Source organism: Pangasianodon hypophthalmus, chromosome 21 (genome assembly GCF_027358585.1).
Source record: "Pangasianodon hypophthalmus isolate fPanHyp1 chromosome 21, fPanHyp1.pri, whole genome shotgun sequence".
Lineage (NCBI taxonomy): Eukaryota > Metazoa > Chordata > Actinopteri > Siluriformes > Pangasiidae > Pangasianodon > Pangasianodon hypophthalmus.
The window spans coordinates 18274582-18290152 of NC_069730.1; the positions used below are offsets into that span (position 1 = coordinate 18274582).

Sequence of the window (15571 nt, forward strand, 5' to 3'; positions counted from 1 at the left end):
CCGCTGTGTGGTTGCAGGCCGATTTCTCACAGTTCTCATGATCATTGCCACCCCACGAGGTGAAATCTTCTGTGGAGCACCAGACCGAGGTCTATTGATGGTCATGTTATACTTCTTAAATTTTCTCACAATTGCACCAATGGTTGTTACTTTAATACCCAGCATCTTGCTAATGTTTTTGTAGCCCATTCCAGATTTGTGCAGGTCAACAATCCTGTCTCTGAGGTCCTGAGAGAGTTCTTTGGTCTTACCCATGTTGGAGAGTTTGGAATCTGTCTGATTGTCTGATTCTGTGAACAGGTGTCTTTCATACAGGTGATTAGTTAGAACAGGTGTCTTCAATTCAGGTAACAAGTTGATTGGGAGTGTCTAACTGGTCTGTGAAAGCCAGAACTCCTAATGCATACTAGGGGATCAAATACTTATTTCCCTCAATGAAATACAAATCAATTAATATATATTCTTTAAAGTTATTTTCTGGATTTTCATTTTGATATTCTGTCTCTCCATGTTAGAATACATCTACCATTAAAAGTATAGAATGATCATGTCTTTATTAGTGGGCAAACCAACAAAATCAGCAAGGGATCAAATACTTTTTACTCTCACTGTATATATAGTTTTTTTTAGTTACACTGCAACACTAGAAATGTTCTCATCCAGCATATTCACTCCCTAATAAGACTAGGACTTTGTACTCCATGTTTGTTTTTCTCGTTTGCCCTCCATCTTGCAACCTGATTGGTTAGAAGGGTAAACAAAAAAAAAAGCATGACTGTTATGGTCACTCAATGGTTTTCTACACACGAAAGCAAGGTAAGGTAAGTGCAAACAATGATCATGGAGTAACAGCATGTAGATTTTTGTTTTGAATTAAAGGAATACTTGACAAGTGTTTTCCAACCTCAGCTTTATCTATCACATCTGTAGTGTAAAAGAATGTCATGAGAATGTTCACTAATCGAAGTCTGGAGTATTCCTTTAAGGCCATTCATTCACTTGATTGTGCTTCTCAACACTGCACCATATTAAAGCTGTGCGAATGCGCTGTCCATGGAACGGACCACCTGAGCTGTAGGATTTCGATCAGCTCCACTCTCTTTGTGTTCAGTCTGGAAACATACAGACGTATGGTACTGCACACGGAGGCACATGGAGGAGGTGTAAGCAATTTTTTGCCCTTTAAGTTTAACCCTGTGTTCACGCTAACGAACAACATGTCACTGCTGTCGATCCATGTGTGTTTCTTTTGGGTGACTAGCTTCTATGTTCTAAGAATATATCCAGAATCCAATATCAAATATATAGCAGGGTTGGACAAATCAGTAGCCTCGGTGTCCAAGACAAGATTAAGTGCCCAGGCTATTCGTTTATTATTGATAGTTGCCTGGTTGAAAAGAAGGCACACTTGGCCTACTTTTTTCCCTTCTCTCGTTCAACAACCAGAGAAAGAAAAAAAATGACTCATTACTGATTTTCCCAAAACAAAAGGTTTTATTTGGTATGTCTTTTTATAGATAATGCGCTGTGACGCACATCGATGTTGTAGCCAGATTAGAATAATATTCACGTGTGATGTGAAAACAAAGCCCCACGGCTCATAGCAGAACGCTGCCCAACGACTTGTTGACTTTTTGTTGAAGGCCTTAGATAACGGTAATGACTACAGCCACACCGAGTCCTCCGCTACTTAGAAATTATGCTTGTTTGTGTCAGTATTAATGCACGTAACTAGCTAGGTATCTCGCCATACCTTATTATTTTAGCTAGCTTTTTTTCTTTATCCTAGTCTTGGGAAACACAAGCTAGCCCTGTATAGCCTGCTGAATTTATATGTACTACAGTGTTACTTCTGCTAATGTCACATAGAGAATTTTGTGGACGTTGAACAAACCAAGCTGTAATTTTGGTCAAAAAGGTCACTTGGATTTTCTGCTTTACTGCTTCAGTGACCGTGATTTTTTTCCCCTAAATAGTACATGATCATGGATTCGTCTGTTGTTCTGGGCACAGCATTTACTTCTACCAATCACTTCCACTTGATGACATCAGTGTATACCAAGGGTTATATGAGTATGAGTAGCTAGCTAAGATTAGCTAGGCTAAGCACAATACTACCTAGCTGCTTCAATATTTTTAATAAATCAAGGACTTGGTTTCATAGTTATGAACTGAAATGCGCAATGCAAAATCCGTTTTAAAAAGGTGCTGTTTTAAAGTTAGCTAGCTGTGCAAACAAACTATTAAGAGTGCTCGTCTGGGATTAAATTATTCCCCAAACATTCCATTAAACACTGATGACATTACATAGATGTGATGATAACGTATGAGGAAATGAGGAACACGTCTTATTAAAAGTATTCGCATTACAACGTCACAAATAATTTGCATTATTGCTAGAAATCTGACGCAAATTGAAGGAAATAGGGAACTTCGTCACTAGCTATTGCAAACGCAGGGTAAGGAAAGGTTTTAACACAACAATTTTGGACGGAATATCAAAAAAAAATAACAGGACAACTAAAGAAATAAGGAAAGAACACAACACGGAAACAAATTCAATAAACTTGTTGCAGTTGACCGAAATGGACATTAAAAAAAGAACCATCTGACACAAACATATAAACTCTACAACTAAACTCTGAAAATATATACACTACTTTTACACTATCTCAGAGTTCTCCATCCGATAATCTCCTTTTATTATTTATCAAATAAATCTCTGTATAAAATTAAAAAAAAAAAAAAACCTCGAACGGACCAGCAGCACTTTGGTTTCAACCTTTTTTCTGTTCAAGACAGAGAGCAAATAAAATTCAATAGCCATTTGACCTCTGAACTCAGTAGTGCACCTTGAGGAGGGGTTCTGGAGGAAGACGCTCGGTTCTGAGGATACACACAGACACAATGCGAGTCCCTTGGTATAGCAGAGAGAGGGAACTCGAGCTTTGGGAGGGGGAGACCCTCGTTCCTAGAGTTCTCTAGACAGCCTTCAGTTCAGTCTCTGATGAGGGGAGGATGAGGACGAAGGTGAAGATGTGCTCATCTGTGGAGTTTCCTTATCGCCTGTAAAAGAAAAAAAAATGGAGCTCTAACAGGTTTATATTATATATTTTATATTCTGATGCGTGATCATTTCTATAGTAACAACTTACACAGGGACCTGTATGGGACTCTCTACATAAACGGATTTAAAAAACATAAACGATGATATTTTTATTGATAGTTTTCTATAAGGAACATTTATGGAAGGAGTCTCCAGTGTCAGTCACGGGTAAACCTGTAGCTTTAAGCTTTCCGGCATCTTCAGGACAGAGGAGTTTACACTTTGTGGTTTCTCGGTAACGTAACACGCTGTGTTTTTTGTTTTATTAACTTCTAGAGAGAGACAAAAAGAGAAGTTGGTGATGAAACAACTGTTTATAGCTGCTATAACGCAAGTGAGAACAGGAACTCCCCCTTGTTTCCAGATGTTCCACAACATTAAATGTAACTATAAAAACTATAAAAAGTATGACTTTAATTCATAAAAAATAATAAAAATGTTAGTACTGTTAATCTTTCTTTTATTCCTTATATAGCATCTGCCTGAAATAAAGGAGATAACTGGCCCATGTGAATTAGCTCAACTTATAAAATGAGACACACACACACATACACAGGACTGAATAAGAGAGAGAACTCAGAAACGTCAGATGAGGTAATATTTTCTTCAAACATCACAAGGGAAAAAAAAGAAAAAAAGATAAACAAGGCAGAGAGCTTTCCAAAATGCAAGTGCTGCATTTTTCACTCAAAGTAATACAATGAAATGTGCTGACTGTTTTTTTCCTGGTGTATAGTCCTGTGTGGGAGTCAGCACACTGCTGAACAGAGCGCACAGATGGCCAACTGGGACAAACGGAAAGCAATAAAGTTAAAGCAAATGCGAAAGAAAGGCCTCCACAGGCATTATAGAGCAGCCTTTAAGGGAACAGACTGAAATTAAATTACACCAGGTCACACTTCTATGCTGAAAAGCTCTTCACTGAAACTTTAGAAGAGGCACACTGGACAAACAGTTCAGAATTTTGGATTTATTCCTGGAGAGCTGTGAGGGATGATTTTATATTAGATCTCAGCTCCCATGTGCAAGTGACCAATTTCAATGCACCTCAGTGCTACTGTATATCATAGCACTTATAAATTAGTATGGAAATAATGTCATGCTATTGTAGTAAAATAATCAACAACAGGTGGTGTAATGAAGCGGAGCTACTGTTACTACCCTGAAGTTGAATATTTTCCTATAACAGCACATCCTGGAGCATCTTGCCACAGCATCTTGCCAACAATTGCAATTTTTTTATTTATTAAATGAAGACACGTTATACGTTTCATCCATTTATAGATGATGTTTGTCGATGTATAAATTTGATGTTGCGGAGCGTCGGTGAAACAAGTTAGTTCCTGTTTTCACTTACGTCATATCATCTATAAACAGCTGTTCCATCACCAGCCTCTCTTCTTCTCTAATAAGACAATTTGGCAACCAGAAAGTGGACACTCTGTCCTGAAGACTTACAAAGCACTAAAACTGGAGACTCCTTCCACAACTGTTAAACATCTCCTTACAGAAAGCTTCACCATATCAACGATTATATATTTTTAATCATTTATTATAAGGCTTAGATTATGTGGCACGTCTGCCATACAAGTCCCTCTCAATGAGCTGTTACTATAGAAACGATAATGTATTAGAATGAGCGCATTAATATAAACCTGTGATTTGTAGCCGCATTACTGTCAAAGCTGCTGTTATAGAAAATGAATCAACACCATCTGACCAATCAGTTTTGAGAATTCAACAGCACTGTGATATAACAATATACTGTTGGTTAAAGAAGACTTTATGTAAAGCATTAGGTTCACGTAGCTGGTTTAGAGGGAGGCGTTTTTAAGGCGGCTTTACCTCTGTTTGACTGAGCCGTAAGAGTCTAAAAGCTGAGTGCTGGCCAGCTCCAGGTTCCAGTCACACATCTCCAGGATCTTATGACACTCCAACCTGGACTTCAGACCCAGACAGAAGAGCTGCTCCACCTGTGGAGAGAAACAGAGACAAAAACGAAGGAGATGAACAATCTCATAGTGTGAAATATTGATTTGACAGTCCATGAAACTGAGAAAAAGGGCTGAGAGAGAATTCCCTCGTCTCACTACCTATTATTACATTTCAGATACACTGAATGATGAGAACAATACCTTCAGATAATGCACAGCCTTCTGCACATTCCAGCTGTGGTTCTGCAGGGCTGTTTGACACTCCTCAATCGTCACTCCGTGCACCGCCTCCTGCACCTGAACACAAACAAAACCCTCCAATCAGAGCTGTCTTACATAGACACACACTAACCAGGGGTCTGGAGCAAATTTCTTCCCACTCTTCTCTTTGCTGCTCCCTATTGGTATCTAATGAGAGCAGCTACTATCAATCATCCATATATATGTTATAAAAAACTCAAATATTTAAATTATTCAGGCCCTAATCTATATAGTGATAACTTTGTCTCTTTACTCACCAGTTTAACTCTGTCAGGATTAGCCGCTCCTTCCGCCCTACTGCACAGCCCTTCAGTGCCGACTTTGCTCAGGCTCAGGGAGTTCCTGATGCCTGCTCTGGCTGGAAGGCTGCTGTTATTATTACAGGAGAAGTTCGATTTTGTGTCTCCCTGCTGTTGCACCATGGGTCGGACTGTAGCCGTGTTGACCGGCCTCCTCTCGTCCTCTTCAGCCTCTTTGAAGAACTTGTCATAGCGGTCTAGGTACGTGGGCCTCTCAGGCAGCAGGTAGTAGTGCGTGTTGCTCACTTTCTTGCCGTCTCGGACGATGGGCAGTATGCAGGGTCCTTTGCCTGCTTCCTTGTCTTTGCCCTGGGCCTGCATGACTTTGGGCGCAGCATATTTGGGGTCAGACGCAAAGCTCTGTGTGGTGGGCATCAGTTTGCCCGGCGAGGTGGAGAGGTAGTGTGTGGTACGATTCATGGGGCTGGGCGTGCGAGAGCCCGGCTGAGACAGCGGATCCCTGGGGGGGATCTGGGGCGGACGCTCCTTCTCGTCCTCGCCGCACAAGGCTGGAGACAGGTCACGTGACCAGCGGGCAGAGTCGCTTCCTGTGCTTTTTGGAGGTCGAGGTGGGATCGGGACTCGAGGTGGGACCTGGGGCTTGTCCTCGCAGGTGGACAGGAAGATCTGACGGTAGGGATCGGGACTTATGGAACCTACTGGGACATTCAGATGCCTCATGCACTCCTGCTGGAGCTCCTGGAAGATCTCGGCCGATTGCGAGAAGGTGCGAGACCGGCTCTGCCTGCTGGGGAGGAAGAGATCATCCTCTAATCGGAGTTTATCTTCATATGCAGGAGTGCAGGGGGCACATGGAGAGCCTGGTTCGTTAGGGACTCTTATCTCTGTGCTGTTGATCGAGCTCACCTCGATGTCGTCTTCGTCCTGTGCTACGTCATCATACGCTGGAGGAGGAGGAAGAGGTCTCGAGTCCCAGTCTACCACTGGGGTGGGGTGGAGCGGCCGAGGCAGAGACCGGGACGGACTCTGGGGTGGGGTACAGTCCAAGATATTCTCTGCCTCCAGGGCCAATCTAGCGAGACTAGGGACCTGGGACTCTATAACAGGAGAGGGGGTAGAAGAGAACATTTCCTCCCCAAAGTCTATAAGAGAGACTTCAGTGGGAGTACCACCTCCTGGATTTCGGAGGCCATAAATGGATCGATCGCTCTGCTTTGTGGCTGAAACCCAAGCTGACGGCTTCAGTTTCAGGCCCTTTGAGTTGGGCTTTTTTAATGAGAGGCGCCTCAGGCCGGAGGACGTCAGGTCTTCATCCTCTGTGACTGGGTCGTAGTTCGGCTCTAAAGTCACACAAACATATAGAATCTTATAGGAGGTACAGGAGAAGCTTAGTGGCAAAGACAATACTGTTTGTGAATTCTTTCGCATCAAACTATTAAAGGCTATAAAAAAGTACTACAAGACTTACAGATATATCCAGACAGCAAGAATCTCTAGACCACTGATCTATCTAATATCAGCCAGTTTCTCATCATTTTTATGTCTCAACAAAAAATATGTAAAATTGTACATATAAATGAGTTTTCATTGCCTACATCAGCAAACATGTCAAATAGCCAAAACATGTTTATGCAAAAAACTACTTGGATGGAAACCAATATATAATGTATTGCTATAATCTTGTGTCAAGTTCCCTGTTTATTTTTTCACTTCGTTACATTTTAGTATATTAGCAAAAGGTGTTAGTTGATGCCTAAGTGATTCTGTATAAACTGAGAACCCTAATGAATACTTTATATAGGCAGATGAAATCCATCTGTTAGTGGAATTAAGATCAGCACCAATGCACATAAGTATTCAAAGTATGCAATCTCAGTAACACCCTGCTGCAAAAATTCTGTTAAATAAATCTAAAGGAGGTAGGGACCATGAGCTCAGAGTACAAACTTTATACATGAGGGAACATAAAAACGATTTCTGTGTATTTATTATTCATGTCAGTCTCGGAGGAGCTTAATTGGAGAAATTGAGGAGAGGTTTGGAAAGGAAAAGAAAGGAAGCAAGGCTGAAAAGGGCAAAACATACAAGCTAGGAGGGATGGATCGAGGGACCGAACTTACTCTTCATGAGCACAGCAGGCTGAGGGGGCCGAGGGGGAGGATCCTCTGCGTAACAGCGGCCCAAGAAAGGAATAAATAAAGTGCAGACAAAGAACATGCAGGTGCAACCAAAGAAGAAAAGGCAAAGGGGAAAATGTTAGGGACTGTGAAAAAGCAGCATCAGCCAATGTGAATTAAAGCTCAAAGAGAGGATGAAAACATACTTTTGGTTCGCCCAGGAAGCTGCGTGGGCCTGGGAGCATTCAGATCCAGCCCGAGGACATCCGGAGGGTCCATGGGGTTCCCCAGATACAGACTGTGGAAAGAAGGAAATGGCATGATGAGCGTTTGGGACAAACCTCTGGACGGGAAGCAATGTAGAGTGTAGGAGGAAACATCTGTAGCAGTGTGCTGCCCTCTAGTGGAGTGTGTGATGGATAATCTGTATTTTCTACCTCATTTGGTGCTGTATTTGTTATGCATGGTGCAGGATTGCACACAAACACAATACCACTTTAATTAGCCAGAGGATCTGCCATTTGTTCCTGATACTACGGGGGATTTTGTGTCAAAATAAGAGTTTTTGAGAAAAAAACAGAGCTCAGTGATTTTACTTTACTGACTGTCCGTTTAGAGTGATTAAAGGGTTCTTAAGATGAAAATATAGAGATATAAAATATAAAGTATGGTCAAGCTAGCTGTCAAAGTCTGACATTATCCTTGCTGTGCTAGCCATTTATCACATTTATAAGCTATTTTCAACTAATTTGGTTACTTTTTACATACAAAGTTACACTAAAGTGTTTTAACATTTTTGTTCATACATCTTGAGTAAGTTCTTTATCCTGGTCAGGGTTAAGATAGATTCAGAGCCTATCCCAGGAACACTGGGCGTAATTTAGCATAATCACTCTACCTACTGGGATGTTTTTGGACACAGGCACATGGGGTGAACATGTAAAACTCCACACAAATAGTAACCCGAGCTCAGGATGGAACCGATTGAGTCGTTAATGTATAAACTTAATTCCACAAACGATACTTTCAATCACCTGTAATACCACCACAAACAGCTTTCTAAAACATCAGTCTGAATGCAGTACGTTCATCATCTGGCTTTGATTTTGAAAAATGTTCTCCTTAACCCGTAGGTTCTTTTTCAGTGAGTAGCAAAGTCTACTCTAGAGGAATTAAATCCTGTGGATTTAAAAATGTCAAATCACAAATCGCGGATCAGAGTGTACATCAGGTAGATTAAATGAAAGCACAGTGCTGTGTATGTTATGTATCTTACTCGTCTATCCGATCCGGGAAGCCCCAGCAGCGGTGAGGGTTGGTGTCTCCGTGGCCCGTGTGGATGAAGCTGTTCTTCAGTGGCCGGCTGATGTCATGAGCTGACAGTCCGGCTACGGAGGTGACCGCGTTCCTGGGGAACTGACCCACCTTCAGTGTGCGCTTGTTCTGCCCTCGCCACCAATAATTCTCTGCCCTGGGCAGTAGAACAGTATACGCACCTTCTTATAGCAAAATTATATTGATATTGTGATAAATTAACATCATGAGACTTTTTTTTTTTTTTTTGAGTACTACAGATATCATCAGGAGTCGGTCCGATTTACAGTATAATATTTTTGTTTAATTCTCAATTCTGATTGGTCAGAACTAGTCATTATCTCATTACTCACACACCTGCCCTCGATGATTGTGATGACATCGTTGATCTGGATGTGCAGCTTGTCGGGCTCGTCGAAGTCCTGCAGCGCTCTCATGTCAGTCGGCATGGTCTCCACCAGAAACTCTCTGAGAGCCACGAATGTAGGCCTGTCGTCGGGTTTCTGTGCCCAGCACTGCAGCATGACGTTATAGATGTCCTGGGGACAGTCCTCAGGCTTCGGCAGCCTCTCGCCCTCCTTGTCGATCTTATGGAGGATCTGAGCGACACACACAGGTGCTGGTTAGTGTTGCTTGAATGCTGATGGGGAAAGATGTGGAGCGGTAACGGTGTTGGGTACCTGACTGCCGTTGAGGCCGAGCCACGGCTCCTGACCGTAGGTGCACATCTCCCACAGGGTCACCCCAAACATCCACGTGTCCGTAGCGTGGGAAAATGTGCGTGTTTTCAAGCTCTCTGGGGCACACCTGACACACAAACACAGAACTGTGTAAACGTTATGCATATGTCATCAGTCAGTGTGATCCAGAAAATGGGGTTTACATAAACAGAAACATGCTTTTCAAAATTGCTACGATAGACCTAGATCCATCATGAATCACTTTCATCAGCAGACAGTTTGCCACCATTGCACACAGCACAAACAGCTTTGAGGTGTGTGTGTGTGTGTGTATGTGTGTGTGTGATGATTTAGGCATGCAGTTTGCACAATGTTAAACTGGAGGCAAAAAGCTTCCATTACTTGCTAGCAACATTAGCTTTGAAGCTTTAGTGCAACATCTTGGCTGATTGGTTACAACTGCCACTACTACAGCAGACACCTTTAACAGCGTTGGTACACAAATACTTCTCAATGCTCATTAACACACGAGGCAGCCATTTTCCCAGCGCTTCCCTCACTCACCAGGCAAAAGGGACCTTACGGTGCTCCTGCATGACGTAATGATCGTCGTTGCTGGGCAGCGCCCTCATCAGGCCGAAGTCTCCGATCTTGACGAGCTCGCTGGAAGCCAGCAGGATGTTGCGGGCAGCTAGGTCACGGTGGATGAAGCGCCTGGTCTCCAGGTAGGCCATACCGTTAGCGATCTGAATGGCATACTGGCACAGCGTGGAGATGAGGAAGTGGCCCTGGGTCTTCCGCAAGCGGTCCAGCAAAGAGCCGAGAGGAGCCAGCTCCGTTACCTGGAGAGGAAAATAACGAGGAAAAGAGGAAGGAAGGGAAGAAAAGAGATTGTAAGACTATGTGAAGCAGTACGTAATTGTACTTCGTATCATATACTACTTCCTTTCTCAACACTTTCTTACACCTTCTTCACCCCTTTACTTGGACAAGTGTAATTTAATGGAGACTTCACAAAAGCACATACAACTGAGAGCAAAAGTTTGCACCCCACATGGTGAAATGTCCCTCTATTTTATCATTTCTTTACAAAATAAAGGAATTCTAATAAGCAAAAAAAGAAATAGGGATGTATTTGGCAACAAGATCCAACACACACAGCGAATTCAACAGACAGAAAGTTTGAAAATTAAGACAATGAGGAAGATGATGTAGGAAATCTAGCAGAGATAAACAGATATATAACTAAAATCATAAAAATAAAGGGTGGAAATATATAGTGATTAGAGATTAGATATTTATAGCCTTCGAATGGGGGGGGTGCAAACTTTTGAATGGCTACAATTTTGATTGTATTTGAACATTATATATTTCTGAACATTACAGATAATCAAATCCAAACCGAAAATGCGCACACTTCCATGCACGGTTTGGTTTACCATCTTCATGGGGTGTGTGAGGACGACTCCGTAGAGTCGGATGAGGTTCTGGTGGTCGAGCGAGTGCATGGCGTTGACCTCACGGATGAAGTCGTCCAGAGCATCCGGCTGGTTCAGGACGTCCGTCTTCAGACACTTCACCGCCACGTTCAACTGGAAAAGAGAGGGGGAAAAAGAGTGAGAAAATGAGTGATAAATGGAGTGAGACAATGTTGCAATGAAGAAAAAAAAAATGATATGACAGGCTGAGTTAAATGTGAGTGAACAATAAAGGCTAAAAGTATGAGCATATAATTGTAATTTTACTCATTAAAATTTACAAAGGTTGATAAAAACAGATTTCTGAAAAGAAATAATAAATAAATAAATAAATCTCTATAAAATCAAATAAAAAAGTCCAATATATGTACACTGTAATATATTTATATAATTACTCCAGATAAATTGGACAAAATAAAGTCCAATTAATTTGTATATTAATAATTACTGGTCTTGATAGTTAACACCCCCACTACATTACTTATCCACCCTCTCCTCCTCCTCTCACCACTTTTCCCCCCGGCGTGACCCACTCTCCACGCTTCACCACGCCGAACGAGCCGTCTCCAAGCTTCTCGCACAGCACCAGCTCCTTCTCGCTGATCAGGCAGGTGAGGGCCTGCTGCTGGCCGTCTGTAGGCGGAGGAGTGCTCGAAAGCTTCCGGAAAGTGCTGGTCGCCTGTGGCTGGAAATCTCCATCTGGCCTCTTCCCACTGAACACCTGAGAGACAGAGCAGAGACGGAAACACGATGATTTTGTGGATCGAAACATTGCAAAAACTCCAAATTATTCATTCAATTCACAAACAAAATGATTTAACAACTCACATGCACTCCACATTGTGAGATTTAAACATTTTTAACCTAAAAAGGTAGTCCTGTTAATTTTTTATCAGTCTACACTTCTTCCAAGATCGGCCCCTTTCAGAGTGACATGGTCTAGTTTGAACAGGACAGTGACAGCAATGAACTTGTTTCGTGGACATTCCACAACATTTAATGCAGCTATAAAAATAAATTTAAAAAATATGTTGTCCTTAAATAAATCAAAATTTGTTAGCATTGGCAAACTGTTGTGGTGTAAGAAGAAGGCACCTAAGGATGGTAAGAGTAATAAAATCATCCTGTTGAGCAGTACAAGCAGTTCAGTTGATTTACAGTCCAGTTGATTTACAGTCTGTAAGCATTTTCTCCGATATTTTCCAGTGTGTCAGATATTGTACATGTTTTCAAATAGTGATGGCTAATCTCTGGCTAGAGATGGAACACTTATTTGAGGTTAAGTCTGAAAATCTTGATCTCTTTTCCTTCTCACTTGGGTGTACTACAGTATCTTTTTCTCATTTTGGCAAAGTTGTGTGTTAAAAAGTGCTTGTGTCTGTGCTACTCCATCTACACACTGCAAAAGATATCAGGTAGTGAGCAGTACAGCTATTCTGGGCTTTCTAAGAAAGTCGTAAGCATTTCTATTGTCCTTATATCTTATTAGACACTAGACAGCAGGAGATATACTGTTCTGAGTTTGACTGTCTTTTGTATTTTAAACAACCGTGATTAGTGGCTCCATTTCGTAGTGAACGGTGCCTTCGTGAGTGGGCGCCACTGAATCACACAAGCAGTAGTAATCGTGGAAAGAACCAATGAGGCCAGATAGCAGCGCTCTCTTTTCAACTCGCTATCAGCTCTTCAGGCACTTTGTATGAGGAGCCTGTGGGTCGGGATCAGGAGAGGGAGGCTATCAGAGCTGTGGTGTGGGTAGAGGAAACGCAGACAGCCGGGTGGGTGGAGGGTCAACAAGAGGGGATAGAGATAGATAGAGAACAAACAGAGGAGAATTATAGAAAACAACCAGAGAAACCAAGGCTACACCATGGCCAACGGGTTCCAGGTTGAAAAGGCTTTGCAGCCACAACATTTATCTACAGACTTGTGTTAGGCAAATAGCATTGCCCAAAGTGTAGCAAGCTAGCTTGATTTTCATTCATTTTCCTAGTGGGGTCACAGTACAAGTTCAGCCCAGACTTCTCTATCCCCAGGCACAGATTCCTAGATGTTCCTGAGCCTTGTAAGACATAACCTCAGCAGCAGGTTCTGAGTCTGTCCTGGGGTCTCCATCCTGGTTTGACGTGCCTCATACATTTCTAGCGTGAGCTGACCAGGAGGCATCCTTGTAACATTCCAGACCTTCTCAACTGGCTCCTCCCAATTTGCAGAGGCACTACTCCATGGCTCTCTTGGCTCTTTGAGTGCCTCAGACTATCACAGAGAACACTGAAGACCCTGAAGAAGTTATTTTCTGCCACCTGTACTGATGACCTTATTCTTTGGTCATTACCCACAGCTAGTGAGGATTGGGCTATAGATTGACCAGCAAACAGTGAGCTTTATCTGAAAACTGAACTCTTGCTTCACCATCACAGACGGATACAGTGGCTGTACTACCACTTCACTGACTCTATCAGTGTTCTCTTTTGCCATCACTCATAAGAGCTCCATAAGAGCTCCAGAGTCCCTGTTTGATCCTGTGCTTGGGATACTGTAGGGAGTTTTGCATGTTCTCTCAGTGTCTGTCTGGGTTTCATCAACATTTTTCGATTTCTTCCCACTTCCCAAAAACATGCTGGTAGATGAACTGGATACTCCAAATAACCCCTAGGTCTGATTTTCTATGCAAGGTGCCCAATGTTTCTGGAGTAGACTACAGATCCACCAAAACCCTGACCAAGATAAAGCGCTTACTAAAGATGAATGAATGAATTAAACTCCTCCACCAAGGGAAATGTCTCTTCCCTTCACTTGAAGTGAGCATCTCATGGTTCTAGAGAAGATGACAGACCAGAAATTGTGGTGAGAACCAGAATGGTAGGCAGAAAAAAAATCCCTTAAGGCCAAATTGATCTAGTTGTGGCAGCAACTCGGTATGATATTTCATCATCACCCAACATGACTGGCAGGAACAGGAAAAACATTAATTACCCTTACACCCTGATTGCCCTTATAACCGGATCTGAGTGTGAGTAACGGTATCTTACTCACTACAGACCCAGCAAGGGCAAGACAAATCTAAAAATGTTTCAGAACTAGATTATGCTAGACTATCTTAAATCAGTTGTAGAATAATAATAAAAATAATAATAATAATAATAATAATAATAATAATAATAATAATAATCATAGGCTTTGTGAGTACATGGTTTAACAGTAAACCTGAAGTGAGGTTTAAAGTGCTGGCGTTAGAGTGAGTAAGCATTAAGCTGCGGTAATGAAAGGTCTCAGGCTGTAATGGCCGAGGCCTTGAGAGGTCAGAAATAGAAGGCCAGAGGAGAACAGAATCCTGAGGGAATGTAAAAGATGGCCGAGATGTCCAGACTGGGCCATGAACTGCACACTGATAAGCACATAGTGAACATAGAGAAATGATTGATGCCTCAGAGTCAGCAGGCACACACATACATACACACACACACACACACATATATATATATATATATATATATATATATATATATATATATATATATATATATATATATATATATATATATATGTAGAGAGAGAGAGGAAACTAAAACAAACCAGTCACTATGCTCATACACACCAATTCACTCAATGCATTCAAGTTTTATATATATATATATATATGTATATATGTGTGTGTGTGTGTAATATGAATAAGACTGGTTTATAGATACTTATGAAAAGAATTGAGGTTTTATCTACAATTCTATATTCATCACTAGCACAGGCATGCTGACTATGTCTCAATGTGTTAAGGGTCAGCTAAGGGTAAGATTATTATTACAATTACTATGGTTAGTAACATCAGCGTTTATAAATGAAACACTGAATGTATGACAAAAAAGTTTCTGACTGAAGTAGGTACATTAAAAGAGTAGTTTGTAATTTTTAAGGCCCTCTGCTGACTGTGAGACAATCTGTAAAACAACTGAAAACAATAACAAGCAATTTGCAATGTTGGCACCATTTGGTAAAAATGGGTAAAAAAAAAAAAAAAAAAAAAGAAAAATGTCTAATATAAGAATAATTCTAGAGCTGACTATAAAAAAATGACAAACTACACCTTTAAATAAACCAGCCACACATAAAAAAACAGATGCATGCACACACACACACACACACACACGGTTGAGGAGGTTGATTACTCGGCCTGTGCCCGATGCCAGGACCCGAAACAACACGTGTAATTTTAGAAGGCTATCATCCTCTCCAGCCACTTCCTGTAGACTTCAGCCAACACGGCACTCAAGAGCCTTTCCACTGTCTACAACTTACAGAGTGCAGGAGTGTGTGTGTGTGTGTGTGTGTACATGCAGATTGGGTGCGTATTGGAGTATTAGCCACAGTGTATGCTGTCTCGTGTGTATAAGTGTTCCTGTTTATGTGGATGTGTGGTTTCTTCC

General features: G+C 41.7%; 1 protein-coding gene across 7 annotated transcripts in view; it reads right to left on the reverse strand.

Moving 5' to 3' along the window:
* Positions 1-617: 617 nt before the first annotated feature.
* The window catches only part of tnk2b (tyrosine kinase, non-receptor, 2b), a 52185-nt gene continuing 37231 nt past the window's right edge, over positions 618-15571 (reverse strand). For 6 of the 7 annotated variants that reach the window (XM_053227482.1, XM_053227481.1, XM_053227479.1 and 3 more), the window contains 12 exons: positions 11659-11871; positions 11112-11264; positions 10237-10514; positions 9673-9799; positions 9350-9591; positions 8955-9149; positions 7885-7976; positions 7682-7726; positions 5559-6901; positions 5242-5337; positions 4952-5079; positions 618-3066 (listed from right to left, as the gene is read on the reverse strand). In XM_053227482.1, the coding sequence (XP_053083457.1) occupies positions 3060-3066; positions 4952-5079; positions 5242-5337; positions 5559-6901; positions 7682-7726; positions 7885-7976; positions 8955-9149; positions 9350-9591; positions 9673-9799; positions 10237-10514; positions 11112-11264; positions 11659-11871 (2919 nt within the window). In that variant the 3' untranslated portion in view covers positions 618-3059. The remainder of the gene's footprint in view (positions 3067-4951; positions 5080-5241; positions 5338-5558; positions 6902-7681; positions 7727-7884; positions 7977-8954; positions 9150-9349; positions 9592-9672; positions 9800-10236; positions 10515-11111; positions 11265-11658; positions 11872-15571) is intronic. The other variant, XM_026946220.3, reaches the window with a different exon arrangement.